A 24,210-nucleotide genomic window follows, 5' to 3' on the forward strand; every position below is an offset into this window, starting at 1 on the left:
CGGCGCCGCTTCGCCTCCAGCCAATCAGCTTCCGGAGGAGAGGGTTTAACTCCTGTTTCAAAGGAGAACCTTTGAATTGTAACGGCTGAGCTCCTGGAATCGCTTGGAGTCTTCGCTGGAGACGCGATCCTGCCCCGGGGTAGGAAGGGGACCCGGCGGGCCAGGGAGAGCCTGGGCGCTGCAGAGCGACGCGGGGCGGAGAGGGGCCCGGGGGTGGCGGGCTGTCTCTCGGGGCTCGCATCGGTGCAGCGGAGATCCAGGTGGCCTCGTCCCTCCTTGGGTTTAGGTTCTGGTGGGAATGGGACCCGGACCACCGGCCATACCGGGTGATTTGCAAACCGATGGCGGTGGTATGGACGAAGCAACTGCGGCTCAGTGGGGACCAGGCGGGGGTCCCCTTGTAGAGACGCCCGGGGTCGTGCTGCCCCCTCACCGCAGCCTTTTGAGCAGTCGGTGTCGGTGTAGACCCGCGGAAGCTCAGCTTGTAGAATATTCCGGAAGCCCCGGGCTCGGCCCCCAGCACTGCCTAAACCATCATGGTAGCCCCCGCCTTTAATTCCGATGGTGAGGAGGTGGAGGCAGGCGGATCACAAGTTACATGGCAGATCGGAAGCCAGCCTGAACTGTGACCCTGACTCAACAAAAAAAAACAAAAATAAGTCATCTCCCCATCCCCACACCCAGCGTGGTTGCTCACATCAGCAGTCTGAGGCAGGAGGGTAGCCTTGAGTTTGAAGCTAGCTTCCGATACAATGTGAGAGCCCTTCCCAAAAGTGAGGCCTATCTGGGAATGTAGTTCTTGTGTACCACGCCCTGGATTCAAATCCTAGCACTGCATACACTGGGCACGGTGACCATGTTTGTAATTCCCATTGGGGAAGTGGAGGCAGGAAGATCAGAAGTTCAAAGTGATCCTCCATTATAGCATGTTCAAAGCCAGCCTGGGCTACATGAAACACTGTCTCAAAAACAAATACAAGACTGATATGGTCCCAAATTCCTTTAATCCCATCACTTGGGAGCAGGTAGAAGGACTTCTGAGTTCCAGACTACCTAGGAGGGCTACACAGAGGTACCCCATCTCAAACCAAACAAACAAAATCCTGGCTCCACTGCAAATGTAGGAAATAGAAATATCTTAGGGATAGGATCCTGGTATAGCTAATCATGGGAAAGCTAAAATGCAGGTCATTTAGCCAAGCTGGCATCTGGTCCCAGGGCTCCGTTTCCTACAGGCTTCCTACAGGTGAGGTGGGTACAGCCCCAGTCCTTCACTTAATGCCTCCATCTCCTGCCTAGCCTCCCCCATCTTTGCAGTAGGGGCTTTTCAATAACACGCAGGTGTTTGTCCTGACTGCAAGCAGGTGTTTGTCCTGACTGCAACCCGTATCTGAAAAGGGAAGCCCAAGGCTGATTCCTGCTGTGTCAGGAGAACTTTTCTTACATGGAGTTGTAAATCTTGGCTGAATGGGATCTGTGAAGGTCATCTGATGTAGATGAGAAGGCGAAGGACTGGGATTAGGGGAAAAAATGAGGCCAAGCCAGGAGGGTAGGAAGTGACAGCTTGCAAGGTAATAGATAAACTGGGAAATGGGCAAATGTGATTGGCTGAAACCTGTTCCCCAGGAATCAAGTTAGTGCTGGGTTTGCCACCGTAGGGGAAGCTGAGAGACTGGCAATACCGTGGGATTCAAAAGGCCCAATGGGAATGGCTTGGGAAAAGAGTAGGTGAGCTTTGTTGTTCAAGGGTTATGGGAGATGGGACCATGGCCTGGGGTAGCTGTGCAGCAAATGGGTAACCCAAGCAGGCTGTATATGCTGGGCATCATGTTTTAGAGCAGAAAGAACAAGCCCAGGAGGGAAGAGAATGAGAGGATGTGAGGAGCTGGGTGCAGGATTGTCAGTGGGAAGTGTGAGGTTGCAGGTCACAGAGGCCTGTCTGTCAGAGGCAGTGACTGCGGAGCACAGCAGTACGTGGCTTCCTGTCAATGAAAGGCTCTTGTTTCTCTCTTCAGGTGACATGGACAGATGTAAAGAAAACTGTGTTTCCAGGCCTGTTAAGGTAAAAAGAATTACCTGTAATCACAATTGAATTTTGAAAAGTTGTTTTGAAATGAAATGCATTTTGTTTGTGTGCACCCATTGTTGTAATTTAAGAAAAGCAGCCTTCAAGAAAGATGGCATGAGACAGGGTTCAAGCAGAGAAGGGCTTTTTATTAGGGAAAGAGATCATAAATAGGGGAGGGGGAGACAGGAGCACCAGCAGAGAGAGAGGGAGGGAAAGAAAGAAAGAAGGGTGGGAGCTGACAGCAGCTGAGGGCGTATCCTGTCAGAACAGGCCAAGGATAGATGCCTAAATACTAATATTCCTCCCTCTTATTATAAAAAGATGAGTCATTAGAAAGGGGTAGCAGGTGAGGTGGGGATGAGACCATTGTGTTTTCAAGACTACTTCCTGCTGACCTGGGGGGCATCGTTCATCTTTGGGGGACCTAGGAAAGCTGGGGTGCTAGCCATGTCCTGGAGTAGCTGGCTGTTTCACTTCACTGTCCAGGCTCTGTGGAACCATCAAGGTGCCTCCTGAACCTGGCAAAATGCCGTTCTTGGTGAATCCAAATCAACACCCTAGGGCGTAAAGCGCCTGGTCCTTTCCCGTCACCACAGCATCACTGGGCATGTTTGGTAGTCTTGTGCCTCCAGCTCTACGGCCAACACCTGGTAGTACTGCAACAGTAGCCGATTAGGAATGGTCCGTGGGTCTCCAAAAACATCTCAATAGGAGCAAGGAGGCATAGATGGTGACACAGCTCCCATGAGTGAGGCAGAGAGTAAGACCCAAGGGTCTGCAATTCCTAGCATCCCAGGAATTCAGAGAGGGCCAGTTTCGAGACTGGCACAGGCTGTCACTCAAAGGGTGGGGGCCAAGGATTCTGAGCCTGAGAGATACAGTCGTCTGGTACCCAGACTCCGGGAAAAGCCAGAAGGCGAGGAAAGAACTGTGCTGGAGAAATGTCTCACATCTCTGGGAATGGTCAGAAGTGGATAACCCCACCAGAGACCCATTGTTGGTATGGATGGAAGACAAAGCCGTCAGATTTGTTGCAGGTGGGAGAGAGTGAAGGAGAAGCAGTTGGGTAGGGTCCCAGCATGAAGTGATTACAGAGTGCTGGGAAGCGGTTTTGGCAGGCGTATTCCACATGAGTGAGACAGAACAAGATCCCGTGGCTTTTTGGGGCGCTGGGGTTTGAGACACGGGATCTCTGTGGCTTTGGAGGTTGTCCTGGAACTAGCTCTTGTAGACCAGGCTGCTCTTGAACTCACAGAGGTTCTCCTGCCTCTGCCTCCCGAGTGCTGGGATTAAAGGCGTGCACCACCACGACCCAGTGATCCAATGGCTTATCAAGTGAGAAAGGCACAAGCCGATTTGGTGATTTTGTCTGTCAAGGGGCAGGGGCTAAAGTAACAGAGGGTCTAAGACTGGCATAAGCCACCCAGTGGGTCATCACACAAAGGGTGGGGCCAAGGACTCAGAGCCCAGTTGTATCAGGATTTAACCAGGCCAAAAGGCAAGATACCTTTCATAAGACAGAGGAGTCCTCACTTGTGGGAATAGCCAAGGTGGGGAAGGTGGAGTGGCTCACCAATCAGGATGATTTTGGATGGAAGTGAGGTTGTCGTTTGTGAACCGGGTTCTAGGGTGCTGGCATGCCTCAAACTGCCTTCGGGCAGGAGGAGATGCCAGGAGAGCATTTCCTGGTTAGGGAACCAATGTTGTAATTTAAGAAAAGCAGTGCAGACTCAAAATGGATGTCATGAGACAAGGTTGAATCAGAGGGTTTTTTATTAGGGGGAAGGGATCATAAAAAGGAGAAAGGGGGGGGAAGAGGTGGGGGAGGTGGGGGGAGACCGGAGACCGGCCTTTGGAGACAGGAGCAGCAGGAGAGAAGAGGGGGGAGGGAAGAGGGGGAGAGAGGGGGATGGGAGGGGGTGGGGCCTCTTAAAAGGGAACATAGTGAGTGTGCACACGTGGTGCTCTCAGTGGCTGCAGCTGAGGGCGAGTCCTGTCAGAACCCCAAGGGCAGGCCAGTACTGGTACCTAAATACTAACACCCATGCCAGAGTGTGTTCTTTTTACCATGTGGGTTGGGACTCTAACCCAGGTTGTCAGGCTTGGCTGCAAGAGCCCTCATCCACTGAGCCATAGGGACAGTTCCTGTGAAAGTTGTTCTGGTGTTCCCTTTCCTGACCCTGCCTGGAGCCCTCTTGTGCGGTGGCCTCCATTTCTGCAGGAGATGGCTTTGCACTTGCAGCCTCCTGCCGTCTCAGTGGGTGGTGAATCCTGAGCCTCTTTTTAAACAGAAGCAAGTCCTACTTACAGTGCAGTGCAGTAATAATGATTCTTCCAGGAACCTACATTTGTTTCTTCTGTGTCAGAGTTCCCCTTTTTTTCCTATTGAAAACTCAACTTCTTAATAATTTCTTATGCATTTTAGTTTTGGAGATTACATTCCTCCATCCCCCCATCACAGGGTTTCTCTGTGTAGCACTGGCTGTCCTGGAACTCACTCTGTAGACCAGGCTGGCCTTGAGCTCACAGGAATCTACCTGCCTCTGCTTCCCAAGTGCTGGGATTAAAGGTGTGTACTTCCAGGGCCTCCAAACCCTGGGTGGAGATTACATTCTTAAAAACTATTTCTGTTGGGTAGGGCATGGAGGGCACTGCACTCCTTTAGTTTCAGTGTTTGGGAGGCAGAGGCAGGCGGCCTGACACAGAGTCTGATCTGTTTTGTACAGTGAGTTCCAGGCTGGTCAGGACTATGTAGTGAGGTCCTGTTGGTTAAGTACTCTTGAAGTGAAATCAGGGAATTGAACAGTAATGCCATTAATCATCTTATAGAAAACTTGCATAACCATAAGTTTAGACTGCTTTGCAGAATTGCTTGCGGATGATGGTACTGGGTACAGTCATGGGTTTCCTTCAGTCTTTTTCCTAAACAAAATCCTAACAAGGTTTTGATAACAGTTGAGTCTGCTGCTGACAGATGGGCTCACTGAGGCTGGTCTAGGGCTCAGTGCTTCTCCTGCCTCAGCCTGCCAAGGACTGGGATTACAGGTGTGGGCATTACAGCATCCCTGGCATCGTAACCTTGCAGAGGCCTAGTTCTCGAATGGTTAATAGAGCAGGATTTGGGGCGAGGGTGGGAGGTGTCCTCACTTTTGCCACACACACTTTAAAATAGCTTCATCTCCCCCTCCTTTTAACTTTATTTTAAAAAAGATTTGTTTATTTTATGTGAATGAATGCTTGCTTACATGTATATCTGTGTACCATGTGTGTGTCTGACACTTGAGGAGGCCAGACGAGGGCATCAGAACCCCTGGATCTGGAACTACAGATTTTGAGCCACCGTGTAGGTTCTGAGAACCGAACCCAGGCCCTCTGAAAGGGCAGCCAGTGGTCTTAACTGCTCCGTCATCTCTCCGGCCCCCATTTCCATTTATTATCCACCATGTTTATGAGTTTTGTTAGATTTACAAAAGAAACTTGGTTGAGTTCTCAGGGTACCATCAGTCATAATGCCTGCTTTCTCTCTGTCTCAGACCACAGGTCCCTTTGGTCCAAAACGAGTGTTGGTGACAGAGCAGATTCCTGCTAGCAGTGGCCAGGCCCAGCGTGTCCTATGTCCTTCCAACTCCTCCCACCGTGTCCCTTCACAAGCACAGAAAGCTGTCTCAGGTCAGAAGCCAGTGCCAAAGCAGTTGCCAGCTGTCAGCGTTCCTCGGCCAGTATCCCAGCTTAGTGACCCCCAGAAGAGTGAGCAGGCATCACCTGCGGACTCTGGTAAGCCAGTCTTTTCACTGCCTTGGATCGTCATTCTTTTAGCTGTTGCTCAAAAAGCAAGTGGGTAGATTGGTGTTTATCCTTTGATGCCCTAGCTTCTATACCGTGTCTGCTGAAGATGAAGAGAAGATGGGATGATTATAGATGTAATTGCCGGCCCTGCCAAGGGGAAGCTACTGGATGTTCTTTGGAGCAGAAGGAATTGTTGCCTGTAAGGCAGAGGCTGCTGCTGCTGCTGCTGCTGCTGCTGCTGGTGTGTCTGAGAGCAAGGCTGAACTCAGACGGCAGTGACTGGAGCAGGGTTAATGTTGATGATTAATTAGCAGCTCAAGAGTGCTTGCTTGCAAGATCAGAGATATAGCCTAGATCTGCATCCCCACAACCCTTACAGCCGTTTCACGTAGACAGCCAGTTATTGGTACACATCTACAGAAGGGGCTAACACGCAGCAGCTAACTTGTCTTGAGAGGTGTGGGTGAATTTGCTGCCTCATTTAGGAAGCAGATTCAAGATGATTGGGAGGTAAGACTTGGAGGATGTGTGGCAGCTGTAACAGTGTGGGAAGAGAGAAAACTTGAGCTGGGTCCATATAAGGGGATAGAGGAGTTTGTAAAGTAAGCCAATGGCAGGCAGGCAGTCTGGAGGAAACCCACTTAAATTGTGTACATATATACTGGTCCCCCGAAGGGTGACTGCGGCAGGGTCAGATGGCTGAAGCTTATGTAGGATCCTGAGCTCCAGCAATGGAGAGGGGCCTGGGTCCTCCAATGGAGAGAGAGAGGCAGCTACCAGCTGGGAAGGACAGAGGAGCGGATGCAGCCTTTTAGCCCGCCCACTTTGTCCCCTTGCTGTCTGTCCCTTAGAAGTGCACCTGTGTCTTTAGGGGTCTTCTGGGCCTGCAGCTCCTGATTGGCAGGACAGAAGAGGTTAAGGTGTATTTTGGGTAGCTTCTTCTGGTCTCCGGTCACATTGTGGAGTCATGGTCCTCAGCCCCACAGTGGTGAGGGGAAGACATGACATGAGTCGAGAATGAATCCTGAGGAGACATTAGTTTGGACTTAGGTCGGCTGCCCCCACTGCAGGTGGAGAAGGTGGCTGTCGGTGGCAGCTTGAGGATGGAGATGCTGCTGCTGGTTTCTCTCTGGAAGCTCTTTCTGGGCAAAGGCTCCAGCAAGGATGGACAGTCCTGGTCTTGTTGGAGGGGAAGGGGGGCCTGCTCATATTTACCTTAGGAATTATGAGACCCCATGTGGCAGGAGTCAGGTTACGGGCTGTGGTTTCTGATTTAGTAGTCTCCCCAGGGAAGAAAATGAAAGGCTCAGGTTTATCATGCTTGATAAACTCACAGAGATCCAATCCAGCCTCTGCCTCCTGCGTGCTGGGATTGAAGGTGTACACCACCATGCCCCGCTATGGGACTATCCTTTGACTTATCTCTGTTCACAGACTTCTTTTTTCTCTAAGAACTATATAGTTGCTCTAAAAACAGTATTTTAACTTATTTCATATAGGAAATAATTCTGAAAACGATCGGGCATCAAAGCAGAAAACAGAAGACTCAAAAAAGTAAGCTTTCTTCCTCATCTCCCGGAGTACCATCTGGCTGCAGGCCACCATCCCCATTAAAGCAAATTTACCAGGGGACCCAAAGTTCTTTAATTTTTAGTTCTTTAATTATGCTTTTCATAGAAAATTTTATTAAAACTTTATCATTTAAAAAGGTAGTAAATAGAAAAACACCACACGTTAATATGCAGCACCGACTGGAAGACTAGACAACTCAGTGAACTTCTACACAGTTTGCGAGGCCGTTTGGAATGGCCTGTTGGGTCTGTCCTGGTTCACCTATGACAGTGGCTCTGTATCTCACACCAGAGTGACTCTGCCCCACAGCCTGTTGGCTTCTCTGGGGTTGTGCAGGGAGGTCCTGCAAGGGTGTGCTGTCTGTACTGTTGCTGTCCTGTGGTGGTGAGGGTTGTCTGTATTCTGGAGTGAGGGCTACTTTGGGCTGGGAAGTTAGCCTTTAAGGTTTGTGGCTCATTCTGGTGGTTCCGGTTAGTGCTTATTAACTGTATGGACTGGATGTAGTTGAGCATGAACAGGTTGGCAGGTTGACTGCTCATTGGCAAATGGTAGAGGTTTTTTCGTATTTTAAATGTTCACATTACTTTTTAGGAGGCAGTGGACTCTGGAAGACTTTGACATTGGCCGCCCACTGGGTAAAGGAAAGTTTGGAAATGTCTATTTGGCAAGGGAGAAGCAAAGCAAGTTCATTCTGGCCCTGAAGGTGCTGTTTAAAACGCAGCTGGAGAAGGCTGGGGTAGAACACCAGCTTCGACGGGAGGTGGAGATACAGTCCCACCTTCGGTGAGTGCTCCCCCTGCCGGAGGAGGAAAGGGAGCCAAGCCAGTGTGACTGCGCCCCGCTCATCTCGGGGCATTTCCCATAGATGCAGGGACGTGGCCCCAAGGAAAACATCACTCAAGCTGTTGACTGGGCTTTCTTTCCTCGGGGTGGGGGGGGAGGGCAGAATTAGGGGAGGTCCTGGCTAAGTCAGTGCATTTTGTTTTCTTCTATTTTCCCTTTCTGCTTTCAGTGTTTTCCAACTTTGATTCAGGGGCCAGTCCTGAAGCTCTGGTCTCATCTGGCTTGTCTGGCCTGCTGTCACCTGGCAGGGGGGGAATGGGGACCGTGAGTGGTGCTGTCACCTCCGGCAGGCTGCCCAGCCACTTGGCACCTGCCCATTGCCGGCCCTCTGCCTCGGTCGGTTATGTTTCCCATTGGCAAATCTCATGCCTGAGAAGAAACTCCTTCCTCCTCAACACACAGAGACTGGTGTTCAGCCCACAAGTCCCACTAAGAATAAAGACATCTCAAAGGGAGCAGTGTGAATGAAACCCATGTGTAAGGTGTCGTTTTCTTTGGTGGGCTCAGCATCCAAATCTCGTGTGTGCTCTGACACATCCCGTTGGGTTTATTTCCTCAGGGTCACACTCAGAACACCCTGAGTGGCTCTGAAGCCAGGTGTCACCCTCTCCATTCTTTGTTGCAGGCACCCCAACATCCTCAGGCTGTATGGCTATTTCCATGACGCCACCAGAGTTTATCTGATTCTAGAATACGCGCCTCTCGGGACTGTCTATAGAGAGCTCCAGAAACTCTCCAAGTTTGACGAGCAGAGGACAGCTACAGTAAGTGCCTCCTCACTGGCCGGGCTCATGCTCCCTCTCCTTGCCTTTCAGTGCGCCTTTCTTCATGGTGCAGTCGACTTTGTCTTCCTTCCTAGAAAGGGTTCGTAGAATACAATAGCTGAAAAAGTCAACGCAGCTTAGACCTCATAGAGCGGTGGCTTGTAACTTTGTGTGTGTGTGAAAATGTATATAATGTAGATCCCCTCTCCCTGTCATCTACTCTGGGTGTGTGCGTGCCTGCCTGCCTGCCTGCCTGCGTCTGCGTGCCTGCGTCTGTGTGTCTGTGTGTCTACGCGCGCGTGTGTGTGTGTGTGTGTGTGTGTGTGTGTGTGTGTGTGTGTGTGTGTGTGTGTTAGGGTTTCCATTGCTGTGAAGAGACACCAAGACCATGGAAATTCCTGTAAAGGAAAACATTTAATTGGGGTGTCTTGCTTCCACTTCGGAGTTGAGTCCACTTTCATGGCCGGGAGCACGGCCTTGTGCAGGCCGATGGAGGAGGGGCTGAGAGTCCTACATGTTGGAGGCACAGGAAGTGAACTGAGACTCTGGGTGGTATCTTGAGCATGGGAAACCTCAAATCCCGCCTCTACAGTGACACACTTCTTCCCACGAGGTCATACCTACTCCAACAAAGCCACACCTCCTAATAGTGCCACTCCCTTATGAGCTTATGGGGGACAATGACGTTCACACTGCCACGGTGATTAGAAGGAGCGTCGGTACTGAGGAAGAGCTTAGTTCCCAGTGTACTCTTGACAGTCACCGTTGTGCATTTGTAATGCGACTGCTTGCTAGGTGCCAAGCTTAGTGTCCTGTGCCTGGGGTAATCCTTGTCTTGCTTCTACTATGAAGCCAATATCTCCCTACCCATACTGTACTCAGAGCTGCTAAATACAGCTCGCTCTGAGGAGTAAGCGGAGTGTGAATTTTTTGGAGTTTGGGCCAGGAGTTTGCTTTTCCTGTCTCATTAGTTCTTTTTAGGTTTATTTTATGTATAGGAACATTTTGCCTGCATGTTTATCTGTGTACCACATGCTCAGAGGCTGTAAGAGGGAGCTGGAGTTTCAGATGATTGCCAACACCCATGTGGATGCTGGGACCTGAACCTGCGTCCTCTGGAAGAATGGCCTTTCCTCCTGTCCTTAACTAAAGATGCAGAGGATGTGTTTTATGTTTGGCCAGTGCCACTCTATTTTGTTGTTCCCAGCATTGGCTACCGGGAGCTCTTCCTGGTTCCCATGTAAACCGCCATTGCGGGGCTTTGGGCCAGATGTGTGCTTTCTCTCTGGTGCAGAGTGCTGGCCGGCCTTTTCTTCTGTGCTGCCCTAAGAAGCAGCCCTTCTTTCCTTCCTTGGAGAATCTGAGGTCCAGTGACTATTGCTGGAGCCCTTGCTGCTGAGCTGTTGATGTTCTGTGTCCTCAACTGCAGAGAGGCGGGGTGCATGTGTAGCGATCAGTGTCCACGCGTCCCGATGCAGCCAGCTGGCCTGATGCTTCAGCTCATGATTCCGTGTGGACCACTGTGGCCACGCCTCTCCCTGGCTGCACTGTACGCTGCATGCCAGCGGTGAGAGCAGTACCCACTGTGTGCTCATTAGTTATGCATTCCAGTGTATGTGCGTGTGACACAGTGTATGTGTGTGTGACAGTGTGTGTGCATGTGTGACAATGTATGTACATGTGTGACACAGTGTGTGTATGTGTGACACTGTGTGACACAGTGTATGTCCGTGTGTGACACAGTGTGTGTGTGTGTGTGTGTGTGTGGCACAGGGTGTGTGCGTATGTGACACAGTGTGTGCATGTGTGACACTGTGTGTACGTGTGTGACAGTGTATGTACGACAATGTATGTACATGTATGACACTGTGTGTGTGACGGTGTGTGCGCATGTGTGTGACTGTGTACATGTGTGACACTGTGTGGGTGTGACACTGTGGGTGTGACACTGTGTGTGGGTGTGACACTGTGTGGGTGTGACACTGTGTGTGACACAGTGTGTGTGAGACAGTGTGCTTGGGTCAGTTGGTGGCGGCTTTGTCACTGAATGCCAGCACCCCCTCTGGCATTTGCTGCCAGGGTTTTGGGCATCGGTGGTTCTGACAGACAGGGTATAGTGGTCTCTCCCAGTTGATCTGTGGTTTCCCAGTGTCACGTGACACTGGCTGTTTGTCATTTATACGTCACGAGGTCCTGTATCCCTTTTATTTATAGTGATTTTTCCCCGTTGGTTTAGTTCCTTCAGCTCCTTTGTTGTGCGTCCTGCAGGTATTTCCTCCCAGCCTGAGTGTCCCCTCCTTAATTGGCCATTAAAGAAATCACCAGCCAGGTGGTGGCGGCAAGCACCTTTAATCCCAGCACTTGGTAGACAGAGTCAGGCCAATCTCTGTGAGTTTGAGGCCAGCCTGGCCTTGTAGAATGGGTTCCAGGACGACCGGGGCTGTTTCACAGAGAAACCATATCTTGAAAAACAAAACAGAGAAGCAAAAAGAAATCAGATTGACCAACTTTGTTCTCAAAGGTTAATAGGAAATTATCCCTCCGTTTCCTGAGTTATCCTACTTCAGAACCCAAGCTTGGATGTAAATATGCTCTACGTGTTCACGCTTGTCCTTTTAAGGCTTCAGTCTAAGTGTGTGCATTTGGCTATAAGTCAAGCATATTTCTTTCTAGATTCCTCATCACTCAGAGTAGCGTTCGCACCTATTTCCTTTTCACATGATTTAAATAACTGTAGAGCTGTGTAAGGGGTCTAGGTCTGCCCTAGACTCACAGCCTGAGAGGTGTGAGGGACGTGGTTCCAGGGAGTGCTGGCTAACCCTCACCCCTGCTGCCGGTGGCTCCGAAGGTGCCGATGGCTCTGGGAGTCAGGTCACTGCCTCTGCCTGACAGTGTGCAGTGTCAGTTTCATTGTGCTCCAAAGTTGGTCTCCATTGTGGGCTACAAAAGAATGAAAAATGTCCTATTTGACAATGACTTTTTCTTTTTCTTCTCTTTCTGCCTTATTTTCCTTTTGGGAAAACAAAGGTGTCCCCCCCCTCCCCCAATTACATCCGCATGTGACACAGGGACACACTGCACCACCCTCAGCTCTTGTTCTGAGATCATGCATGCTACACTGAACTACAGCCTAGGCCCCGGACTTAGTAGGAAAGGATTGACTTAAAGCCTGACATATTTGCCTTGGGTATCCTGTCATGGGATGCCAAGCAGACTGTGGGATTTTTCCTTCCGGGTCTGTGCACCTGGTCAGGGCCTTTTAGATGGTTAAAGGTTGCTAGACTGTTTGACTTGCTAATGGTGCAGTTCTTCCTCAGTTACCTGGTAGGACTCTAATTCAGTTTATACCAATGCCTTCCCTGCCTTACAAGGTCACATTACTGGCATTAGCTTAGTGTTAACTGAGCCCCGAGTGAGTCTGTCAGTCTGCAGCTGTGATTATAGACTTACCCTTTTGTCTACAGTGTTTGCTTCAAAAGCTGAAAAACGTGTTAGTCTCTCTCTGTTAGATCAACTTTCACAGTTGCCTGACTGCATTACATAAACCTGACCCTGCACTTCGATGCTTTCCCCAACAGTACATCACGGAGTTGGCAAACGCTCTATCGTACTGTCATTCAAAGAGAGTCATTCACAGAGACATTAAGCCAGAGAACCTGCTTCTTGGGCCAAATGGGGAGTTGAAGATCGCAGACTTTGGGTGGTCTGTGCATGCTCCATCTTCCAGGTATGCAATTCCAGAGGTGGAAGCAGTTAGCAGAAGCCCTGGACGGGGGTGGGGGTGGGGGACTGTTAACTGAATGCTAGTCTACTCTGAAATAAGGGGCCTTGGCTGACCTAGGAATACTTAGGGAGAATGTAGAACTGATAAGTTTTTTTCTGTGACCATTTTGGGCTCTGGCCTCAGTGGGCGGATGCTGAATGTCCCCAGAGGCTAATGGAAGAGGGTGATGAATTTAGAGGTGTGTTATGTACGGTTGATAAACAGAGATGTGCTCTTGAGGGGCTCGACCTTACCAGGGGTGGAGAGCAGAGCCATGCACTGGTTGTCTGGAACTTTGAAACCACGTGGTGTGGGTGCACCGCTGAGGATGCCTGCCTCTTGTGTCAACAGCAGGAATGGACCTTTACTGTCCCCTTTAAAGCTGAAGCAGAGACGTCATCTAATACAACAATTGAAAAGGAGGCAAACTTTCCCAGCTTTGCCAATTGAATTTGGGTTTGAATAGCTTTGGAATTCATGTGCATGGGGCTCCTGCTGTCAGGGTCTTGCCGGTTTTGGGACTACTTTTAAAAATATTACCTAATGATGTTTTTTAAAAGCCTAGTGGAGGCTGGAGGAGAAGAAGGCTTAGCAGATAGAGGTGCTTGTTGCCGAGCCTGGTGATTGAGTTAAATTCTGGCACCATTTTGGCGGAAGGAGAGAACTGACTCCAGCCAAATTGTCCTCCTGTGGAAGGCTTCCTCACATAGGTGCACATACACCCCAATGCAAATAAATGTTGTTTAAAAAAATGTAAAGCCTGTTTTAAAAAGTAGCATCATTTAAGGTCACTTCTGTTTGTCTCCAGCTGCACTGTGGCAGGTTTTTTGAACTGATGACATCAGTGGGCGCTCCTGCCTACCAGTGAAACAAACACCAGAGAGCTATAGTGTGTGGGGCTGTGTGATTAGCCAGGACTGTGGTGACTCCAGTGTAAAGCCACAGCTTGCAGGTTTTAGGAGAGATAATAGGTATGAATCTTGACAGTTGCTCCAACTGCCTCTCAAACTCAGTCCCCAGCATAGTTGCCTGGTTATTGGGGACCACCTTTTGAGGATCCCAGAGTGGTTGTGGGGGCACAGACATGTCTGAGTGTGCCCCACACCATCTCAGCACCAGGGGCCTCCACTGTGCTCCCGGCTTGCTCCAGCTGTGGTCTTCAAAGCCCAAGTGGATAGAAAACGCTGGATTGGTGATGGCAGCAGAGTCCATTGCTCCATCCCAGAGCACTGGGCACTGTGGCTTTGGCTTCGTGGATAGTTAAAGTCAGTTGTAGATCAAGATGTTTTCAGTGTGCATTCCTTAAGACAGAGGCACTCTGCAGTCACTGCCGCTAATGTTAGCTGAATTCTTAGATTTCTTAAGCTAAGAATTTTAGCTTAAGAATTTTATGGCTACTTTTAAATCAGAACACACACACACAAACACACACACACACCTACCTCTACCTCTCCCTCTCCCTCTGTTGAAAGTGTGAGAGAGAAATTTAACTGAGCCCAGTGTGCTGGTGTACACTTTAATCTCAGGAACTGACAGGCTGAGAGAGGAGGGGACCTCAAGTTGGAGTCAGTCTGGATAGACTGTCTTGAAAACAATTCAGCCAGGTGTGGTGGCAACACCTACAATCCCAGAAGCAGCTAGAAGGCTGGGGCCAGGGGGCCTTGGAGGTCAGTCTGGGCTCATGTAGCAAAATGCTTTTTAAAAAATTTTTAAATTTTTAAAAAATGGAGAGGTGGCTTAGCACTGGCTGCTCTTGCAGAGGACCTGGGTTCAGTTCCTAGTACCCATGTGGTGGCTCACAATTGTAACTCCAGTTCTAGGAGATGCAATGCCCTTTCTGGGTCTCCTTGGACACAACATTTATGTGCATAGACAGATAGGCAAAACACATGTAAAATAAAAATGAAATCTTTAAACTCCCTAACCTAAAACAGCCGAAGGGTTAAAGATCCCAGTGAAATTGATGCAGTATGGACTGCCTCCCGCAGCTTGTAGCCCCTTACATTTCATTATTATCTTTTATTTTAGAGGCACTCATATTTAAATATCCATCCCCCCATTCCCTCACCCTCCCGCCCTCCCTTGTTCCCTTGGGGGAGGGCCTAAGCCCTCCTTGCTGTATCTGGGCTGCAATAGTCTCCCTCCATAGGGAATGGGCTCCCAAAGTCCATTTGTGCTCTAGGGTTAAAGACTGGCTCCACTGTCAGAGGTCTCATAGACTGCCCTGGCCTCCTAGCTGGCGCCCACATTCAGAGTGCTTGGTTTGGTCCAATGCTGTTTCCCCAGCTTTATGACGAGGGTCTCCATGCTCTCACTAGGTCAGGTCAACTGTTTCTCCAGCAGTCTTGGCTCCTTTGCTCATCCCTCCTCCCTTTCTGCAAAAGGATTCCAGGAGTATTGTTCAGTGCTTAGCTGTGGGTGCCTGTTTCTGCTTCGAACAGCTACTGGATGAAGGCTCTAGGAATAGTATCCAGGGTAGACATCATTCTCATTATAGGGGAAGGGCATCAATGGCATCCTCTCCACCACTGCCTGGATTCTTAGTTGGGGTCATCCCTGTGGATCCCCTAACATTTCCCCTGCGCCAGACCTCTCTCCACACGTGCACTGTCTCCCTCTATGAAGGCCTCTCCTTTCTTGCCCTCCTCTGTTCCTCCCCTGTCTCAGGCCTCTTGTTCTCCTCCCCACTCTCTTTCTTCTCTTCCCACCTCCTTTCTCCCCCCACTCCAACTTTGCTCAGGGGTTCTTGTCCACCTCCCCTTCTTCAAGGAACTATGCAATCTTCTCTTGGGGTCCTCCTCGTTTCCTAGCTCCTCTGGCAGTATGGATTGTAGACTGGTAATCCTTTGATGTCTAAAAATCACATATGAGTAATACAATGTTTGTCTTTTTTGTGACTGGGTTACCTCACTCAGGATGGTTTCTTCTAGTTCCATCCATTTTCCTGCAAATTTCAAGATTCCATTGTTTTTTTTCTTCTCAATAGTTCTCCATTGTGTAAATGTACCACATTTTCTCTATCCTTTCTTCAGTTGAGGGACATCTAGGTTGCTTCCCGGTTTTGGCTATTTCAAATAATGCTGCTATGAACATAGTTGAACAGATGTCCTTATTGTATGAATGTGCATTCTTTGGGTATATGCCCAAGAGTGGAATTGCTGGATCTTGAGGTAGACTGATTCCCATTTTCCTGAGACCACCATACTGATTTCCAAAATGTTGTACAAGTTTGCACTCCCACCAGCAGTGGAGAAGTGTTCCCCTTTCTCCACATCCTCTCCAGCATAAACTGTCATTAGTGTTATGATTTAGCCATTCTGACAGGAGTAAGATGGTGTCTCAGAGTGGTTTTGAGTTGCATTTCCCTGATGGCCAAGGATGTTGAGCTCTTCCAGCCATTTTAGATTCCTCTGTTAACGATTCCTCTCTAGGGCATATACCCAAAGAATGCACCGTCTAAAATGACCCCTTGTATTTCCAAGACTTTCCTTTTCTATCCCCGCTTCACTGAGACAATCTCACACTAGCCCAGGTTGGCTTTGAGCCTGTCAGTCCTCTTGCCTCATCCTACCGGATGTTGGAATTACAGGTGTGACCTGAGAGCTCATGCGGACTCCAAAGAATGTTTACAGAGAACACTGCATAGCAACTTCGTCATTGTTTTCTGGGATGGGTCTTGCTTCAAAGCCCAGCCTGGCTTTGGGATGAGAGAAGAACATTGTTTTCTTTAGATTTCCTAAGAGGTCCTGGGGTTGGTCTGGGGGAGGCGTGGTGGCTAGCGTGTGACCTTACACACTCCCTGCCATCCATTCCCTACAAGTGGGGATGCAGGTGAGCACCTGTGTGACAGCAGTTCCTGGGTCTGGGGTGCTCACACCACGTGATCATGTATGTCAGAGTGCGTCAACCTTGGTTTCAGGAGAACCACACTGTGTGGCACCCTGGACTACCTGCCGCCCGAGATGATTGAAGGCCGGATGCATGATGAGAAGGTGGACCTCTGGAGCCTGGGTGTCCTGTGCTATGAGTTCCTGGTTGGGATGCCTCCTTTCGAGGCACACACCCACCAGGAGACCTACAGAAGGATATCACGGGTAAGGCGCTGCTCCTCAGTCCCTGCCCTGCCGAGGGCTGCTGTTGACTGGTGCACACCTCTGACTCTTGTTAGTGTCATTTTGTCATTTATTTTGCAGGTTGAGTTCACATTCCCTGACTTTGTGACTGAGGGAGCCAGGGACCTCATTTCAAGACTGTTAAAGCACAACTCAAGTCAGAGGCTAACACTAGCAGAAGTCCTTGAGCATCCCTGGGTCAAAGCTAATTCCTCAAAACCTTCGGCTGGCCAAAAAAGCAAAGAGCTAACTAGTACATCATCTTAGGGAATCTGGAACCCTGGCCTCTGTGCAGCTGTGAGAAACGCCCCATCAAGAGAGACCTGGGGACCATCATCGTTGCCCTCAGAACACCCTGCGGAGCAGCCAGTCCCTGGCCGTGCATCCAGGAGGTCCCACCTGACCATGCGACATTGCCCAAGCCCCATGAACCATGCTGCTTTTCCTGGTTCAGCAATCTGGAGGGAAGACTCACTGCAGCAGTCTCTGTGGTTTATGTCCCCAAGATGTCCTTGTGGGGGTCTCACTGGGAAAGTTACCACTCTTCCTCACCTCCCCAGTGACCACCTGTATCTAGCCTTCAAGTGCCTGAGTGTGTGTGTAACTTATTGGGTCGCCAGGCCTGGGAACGCTGTTGGAATGAGTATGTAGTTTTCTTTTAAATGTTAAAATAAAGATTTGTATTTCCTTCCTTGTAAGTGGCACCCCTTCAGAAAACTTGTTTTCAGTCTCTGTAAGCCTTTATGGGATTCCGTTCCTCAGCCACCACACCAGGGCCTGTGCTCCACCTGCCCTGGACCTGACTCGGGTGTTTCTGATGTTAAGGGCTGTTTATGTTGTGTCGTGTATGCAAACTTGTTAAATATATAAATATGTGTATAACATCTGCCTGGAGTAAGACGGCAATCATTTGATCACCTGTTCATTGCTGGCCAGAGTGAGCAGGTGTGCTTTTCTGGTCTCTTGGATATGTTCTGACCATGTCACGTATACAGCTGCCAGTGTTCTGTCCATCACGGAGGGGAGCTTGGAATTAGAGAAGCTGTCACAGCCAACGCAGGACACTAGATGTCAGGTGACGGGACATGCAAGTGACCACTGGACTGTCCTCACACTTGAGAACATGCCTGAGTGGAGCTGTAGAGGCAGATAAGATCTGGCCCCTGGTCCTGAGCTACACTAACTACCCTAAGTACTGTCCACCCAAGCTGCCGTTAACTGATTGACGACTGGGATCCAGCATGGGCACTGCCGCCTGCAGCTCATGCTAACATCACTTGGTGCTGTCCCCAACTGGCAGCAGTGACAGTTTGGCAGATAACAAAACACACCATTTTACAAAGATTTTTATTGGTTTCACAGAATCTTAAGCTGTTCACTTGGTCTGTTTAGAAAACTACAGGCAAACAATGGCTCACATTTTAAAATAGTTTCCTTGCTCCAGGTCACCGCTAAGGATAACGGGAGCAGATCTGCTTTCGTAGCTTTGTTTATATAGTGCTTTAGTCTCTCAGCCTCTCAACTCATCCCTGGTTCTGGCTGTGGGCACAGGCATGAGAGTGGGGTTTGGCTTGGAAGACCATGCTGTACAATTTGTATTTTTATTGCTATTTTCAATGTGTTTCTTTGCATAGGTGTTACTTAGGGACCTGAGTGGGAGAGTAGGATGGGTGGGGATCCACCCCGGCAATGGAGAGGCCCATCTAGTCCACACAAGGCATCACCTGTCTTGACTGGGACATCTTGCTCAGCTACCTGGCTGTCATTGGGATTAGTTTCTGTAATGCATCCTGATGTTAAGTCAGTGAAAGCCTGCATTAAGAGAATAGCGAGACCATAGTAGTGGGAGCCAAGAAGAGGAAGAGTAGCTAGCCTCATGACAAGGTTGAGCAGCTGGGGGAAGGGAACCCTGTGGGCCCAAAGGAGTTTCAGGAAAAGGAGGAGAGAAGAGCTGGACGCTAGCAGGGACTTAGAAACGTGTGTCAGATGCTTATGATACCAGCATGAGCTTTGACAGCTGATAGGTGCCACAGGTAGCCATATGTCCCTTCTGTCAAGTAAGGGAAATGACTCCTTTTGGTAGAGGGGAACCGGTTTTACAAGTTCCTGAGGAATCCTGGCTTTGTCTAACTACCAGAAATCCTGTAGTCCAGGCTGAACCCATTTCTGGATATTTGGACTGTCTTTTGGGGTTTGGGGAATTGGACTTTCCTTTGGATCTGACATAACAAAGGCCCAAGGGCAGCCTGCACAGGGCGGAGGGCTGAGTGATGGAGCCAATTTCTGCTCCAGCTGCTCCTGGCTTCCTGGAGGAGGCAGCCTCAGTCTGAGCCTCTGCTTTAGTTTCTACTCTGACCTTCCTCTACACTTACCCTCCTGTGGTGGACTGCAGTTACACCAGCTCTCTTGTGCTGGCCAGTTCTATGTCAACTTGATGACAGGCAGAGTCATCAGGAGGGAAGCTCAATTGAGAAAATGCCTCCAGAGGATCTGGGCTGCGGGCAAGCATTTTCTTAAATGACTGATGGGGAGGGCCCAGTCCATCATGGGTGGGGTCATCCCTGGGCTGTGGTCCTGGGTTCTGTAAGAAAGCAGGCTGAGCAAGTCATGAGGAGCAAGGCAGTAGGCAGCTCCCCCCATGGCCTCTGCATCAGCTCCTGCCTCCAGGTTCCTTCTGATGATGGACTGTTACATGGGCCTGTGAGTGAAGTCAACACTTTTTGCCCTAAGTTGCTTTTGGTTATGGTGTTTCACCACAGCAATAAAACCCAATAAGACATCTCTCATCCCCTCGGCTTGTGGTACTTCATGGTTGTCTTGCATTTTGAACAAACAATATTTTCCACTTTTTTGAAAGTGGTATATAAACACTTCATGCATATTACTTAATTCAATTAAAAAACTTAGACAGTGGCACACTGTAAACATCGTGTCAGTTCTGGAATGTCTCAAGTTTTAGATAGCTAAGTGGATTGTCTAAGAAAGCTAGGATGCTTCCAGCTTCCCTGTGAGAATCTGAGTTCCCCTAAACACGGGTGTTAGGAGCCAAGTGATGACATGAGGACTGGGCAGCGTTTCTATGTTTTACGATTCTGCCCCCTATCAATGAGATTTCAGACAAGCAGTCCCAGCACATGCAGACACGCAGGTGCTTCAGAGTCCGTGAAGCCCACCTGAAGTTCCTGGCTCGCTTTCCCTGAAGCAATCATTGTGAGTGTCAAGGGCTTGGAGCTAATGTAGATTATGATTACGGATTGTTAATTTTTGCTTCACTAATTGTAGTGCTGGCAGCTGTCTACAGAATACTGTGTGTTAAACTACAGGTTGCTGCCAGTGACAAATCAGGGGAGAGGGAGTTTAAAAAGCCAGCAAATTAACCATTGCTTCTTAAGAACCTGAGCAGAGGTTAGACCCATGGGGCACTGCCACAGACTCCAGTCTAATGACCTAGAAGGAGCATTTTGTAGGTGGTCTCTTTTTGTACTGGGATCAAATCTAGGCCCTTTGCATGCCAGGTGAGGGCTCTACTGCTAATGCCTTCAGCCCTGTCTTCTCTGTTGACCCTAAGCCCAGTAGCTCCAACAGGCCTTGATTTGAGATGCTCCTGCCTCAGCCTTCTCAGTAGTTGGCTTTACTGGCCTGCACCACCACACCTGATTTATTGTGAAGCCTAGGTGACATTTTAAGTCACATACATGGCTCTTTGAGGATCATTAAAAAAAAAAAAAAAAAAGAAAAAGAAAAAGTAAATTAAGACGCCTGATTTTTGCTGGCAAAAGTAAAATTAACCCACAAGGAACACAACAATTAGCCTCTGCCCCCCGCCGCCCACCCTGACACCAACCCAAAGTCCTGTTGCTCAGAAGAAACTGGCTTCATCATGGCTTGGCAGCTGGAGGTTTAAAGAGGCCCACTCTGCGGAAGTACCTGACAAGGAAGGGCACAGAGACCAAGGTGACGCTGATCCTCACAGGTGCAAACAGCTTGTGGATGGCATAGGCCACCACGAATGTGCTGGTGCCTGCTGCCATTTTGGATTGCACCAGCGACTCTTTAAAGCCAAGCTTAAGCAGGAGTGCAGACATGTCGACGCCACTGGGGGAAGAAAGAGGCAAAGAAAACATTACAGCCAGGGATTACAGGAATAAAACTGATTTGCCTAGAAGGTTAACAGTATTTTTACTTTTTTTTTCATTCATTTATTTAGCTCATAAATAAAGTCATGCACAATTATGATACAGAATACAGTATGTTCACAATGGCATGGCTAAATTAAACCAATTAACATGTTATATCACACATATTCATCATTTTGAGAACACTTAAAGCATACTATCTCACAACTTTTAAAATATAGCATATTGTTATCAACCATATTTATCATGCTCTCAGTAGACCTCAGGACTTCAGAGACTCCATGCCTCTTGTCCAACTGTAGTTTTATATCCTTAAACCAATCGTTTCCCCATTGTTAAAAGACCCACATTGAAGCCTAATAGCCACAACTCTGCTCTCTGTTCCCATAAGTTCATTTCTAGGTTACACATAAAATTGAAACTGTGTGACATTTGTCTTCCAGTGTGTCACTTATTATTTTTTTTTGGCAAGCATATAACTTTACTACCTACTAAAGATGAAATCAATCACAGCAGCAAACTGGGAATCATTCACATTTAAAATATATATATATATATATATATATATATATATATATATAGAGAGAGAGAGAGAGAGAGCAATAATGGCAATATGTTATGCATCAATAGCAGCAACAGCTTTTCCAGGTTCTGTAGTCCTTTGAACAAAATTGTAGAGACATCCAGCACACTCCATTTTAAAAAAACAAAAAACAAAGACACAACAACAACAACAACAACAACAAAGTAAAAGACAAAATCCCAGAAAACAGCACAGTTCCCTGGGTTCTGTAAGAAGTAACTATTTTTACTTTTTAATAAAACGATTTATGATTATTGTGTGTTTGAGTATGGGCAATGCATATACCAAGCATGCAGAGGTCAGAGGATGTCTCCTGGCTATTGGCCTCTCTTTCCACTGTGGGCTCTGGGGTGGAACTCAGGTAGCTAGGCTTGTGTGACAAGCACTTTTTACCCGCTAGCCATCTTGCTGTTCCAGGTATATATAATACAAGGAACTGGATGGGTAGGTAGGTTTCAGCAAAACAAAACACCCCCCCCCAAAAAAAAACAAAAACAACAAAATTCAACAGCAGGAAGAAAAAAACAAAAGAAATGTTTTTGCTTTTGAGACAGGGTCTAATGTAGCCCAGGCTGGCCTCAAATTCTATGTAGCCAAGGATGGATGACTGGTAACTGACCCTCTTGCCTCCACCTTCTGAATGCTGGGATTACAGGTGTGGTTGATCTGTGTGAGGAACGGAACCCAGGGCTTTGTGAATGCTGGGTAAGTATTCTGCCAACTGGGCTGCACCCCCAGCACTTCTTCCCTTCAGTTACTGTGGACAGGCCTCAAGCTAAAGCCCAGGCTAGCCTGGAACCTGCAGGCTCAGCCCCCCACCCCCACCCCGGCACTCACATCTGTGAGCTACCACATCCAGCCACAAACATAGTGAACACCATTGAAAATCGTACCTGGAAACCACTGTGTAAAATATCCCCAAGGAGACCAGGGAGATCCCAATGTGCAGCGACACGCCCACAGCCCCGTATTCTTGGAAGACCTTCTTCAGCTGCTGTGATTTGCTTAGCTTTTTCTCTGTGCTGTTGACACTGCCTCCTGGCTCAGTGGCTCTGTTGGGTCCCTGTGCACAGACCAAGGGGAGGTTAGGTTGCTGGCTGCCACGAGCTTTTACCCTCATCTGACTTTGGACCTCTGTCTACCCACTCCAGATGTCAATTAGCACTCTTGCTCTCACTAAACCAGGGCTAGGTCATCAGAACGATGGCCCGGGCCATGTCCAGGTCACCTCCTAGGGCAGGACTTAGCAGATGGGATCTGGCCATGGATCTTGAGATGGGAATGTTAACTTGGATTATTTTGGGTGGATCCTTATAAGGAAAGGAGGGGGCAGGAGTTGGAGTCTAAGAGGAAAGAAAGTGATAGCAGGTGCACAGGTCTGAAGATGCTGTGCTGCTGCTGGCTTGCTGGTGTGTGGGTGTGGCCGGGGGGCAGAGCAGGAGGCCTAAAAGCTGCACAAGGCAGGACATGAACTCTGCCATGGAACCCCAGGAAGAGCTAGCCCTGCTGTCACCTTGACTTTAGCTCGGTGAGGTAGATGTGGCCTTCTGACCTCTAGCACAGGAACGAATGTGTCAAACATCAGAGGCTTTTTATCAAGGCCGGGGCTTCGATGCCTGCTTGGAATAACTTTGGTGGACACGTCTGCAGAGGCCTGTGAGAGTATTTCCACAGGGGCTAAGGGAGGGAGGAAGATCCACCCTGCATGTCCGTGGCACCGTTCCCTGGACAGGCTCTCCCCACCCCCAATGAGAAGATGCAAGCGCTCTGAGCACCAGCGCTGATCTCTCTCTGCTTCCTGCCTGCAGATGTCAGTCTGCAGACTGACTGCCTCACCCTCCCGCCACCATAACTTCACCAAGATGGAGTACAAGTGTGGGCCAGAATGAGCCCTTCCTTCCTGATGTTGCTTTTGTCAAATATTTGCTCACAGAAAGGAGAAAAGCCACTCACAACTCAGATCATGCAAGTCTGTGGACTGAGCACACACCTTCATGTCTGCATTACCCCCAGAGCGGAGTGGGGTTGGAATAGGATGGGGCTCCAAAAGCCACATGCCTTCACTGAGACAGGAAACATGATGGGGAAGGCCAATTCTGGGACAAAATATTGACCAGGATGTGTACAGAAATTACCCACACTGTGCAGCAATCTTTTTTAAAAAACACATTGTGTGTGTGTGTGTGTGTGTGTGTGTGTGTGTGTGTGTGTGTGAGTGTGGACAGGCATGCACGTCACAGTACGTACGTGGAGCTAAAGGACAACTTTTCCCAGTGGATTCTCTTCACCCGCCTTTACATCTGTGTGTTAGTCACTTGTCTGTTGCCTCGGTAAAACACTACGACCAAAAGCAACCATGAAAGAGTTGGTTTTGGCTCACGGTTCCGGAGGGATAAGAGTCCATCATGACTGGGAGGGTGGCAGCAAGTGGCAGCCTGGTGGCCAGAGCAGGAAGCTGAGAGATTAACCATGCCAGGAAGCGCAGAACACACTGGAAGTGGAGCAGGACCACAGCCAAAGGCTGCCCCAGTGAAAGGCTACCCCTCCCCAAACAGCGCCACCAACTGGGGACCACGTGTTCAC

The 24,210-nt window shown here is 49.0% G+C and overlaps 2 protein-coding genes across 5 annotated transcripts in view; one reads left to right on the forward strand and one right to left on the reverse strand.

Annotated features, from left to right (window-relative positions):
* On the forward strand, positions 1-17,794 carry Aurka (aurora kinase A). The gene is made up of 9 exons (XM_027423276.2): positions 1-139; positions 2,016-2,062; positions 5,602-5,842; positions 7,354-7,408; positions 8,018-8,209; positions 8,895-9,033; positions 12,612-12,760; positions 16,716-16,890; positions 16,990-17,794. Exons 2-9 carry the CDS (start codon positions 2,021-2,023, stop codon positions 17,173-17,175), a joined length of 1,179 nt encoding a protein of 392 aa, XP_027279077.1. The 5' UTR covers positions 1-139; positions 2,016-2,020; the 3' UTR covers positions 17,176-17,794.
* The window catches only part of Fam210b (family with sequence similarity 210 member B), a 17,628-nt gene continuing 4,642 nt past the window's right edge, over positions 11,225-24,210 (reverse strand). For 2 of the 4 annotated variants that reach the window (XM_027423278.2, XM_027423282.2), the window contains 3 exons: positions 22,521-22,690; positions 20,836-21,003; positions 11,225-11,495 (listed from right to left, as the gene is read on the reverse strand). In XM_027423278.2, coding sequence (XP_027279079.1) covers positions 11,408-11,495; positions 20,836-21,003; positions 22,521-22,690 — 426 coding nt within the window. In that variant the 3' untranslated portion in view covers positions 11,225-11,407. Of the gene's footprint in view, positions 11,496-11,858; positions 11,974-18,237; positions 21,004-22,520; positions 22,691-24,210 lie in introns of those variants that run through there. The other 2 variants (XM_027423279.2, XM_027423280.2) reach the window with 2 other exon arrangements.

Source organism: Cricetulus griseus, chromosome 6, assembly GCF_003668045.3.
Source record: "Cricetulus griseus strain 17A/GY chromosome 6, alternate assembly CriGri-PICRH-1.0, whole genome shotgun sequence".
In the NCBI taxonomy this organism is placed as follows: Eukaryota; Metazoa; Chordata; class Mammalia; order Rodentia; family Cricetidae; genus Cricetulus; species Cricetulus griseus.

Excerpts from the sequence above, each read along its gene's own strand:
- Aurka (XM_027423276.2), top strand. The coding sequence starts at position 2,021 with ATGGACAGATGTAAAGAAAACTGTGTTTCCAGGCCTGTTAAG. Across the intron at positions 7,409-8,017 it reads AAAACAGAAGACTCAAAAAA|GAGGCAGTGGACTCTGGAAG; the intron begins GTAAGCTTTCTT and ends ATTACTTTTTAG. Across the intron at positions 8,210-8,894 it reads GAGATACAGTCCCACCTTCG|GCACCCCAACATCCTCAGGC; the intron begins GTGAGTGCTCCC and ends TCTTTGTTGCAG.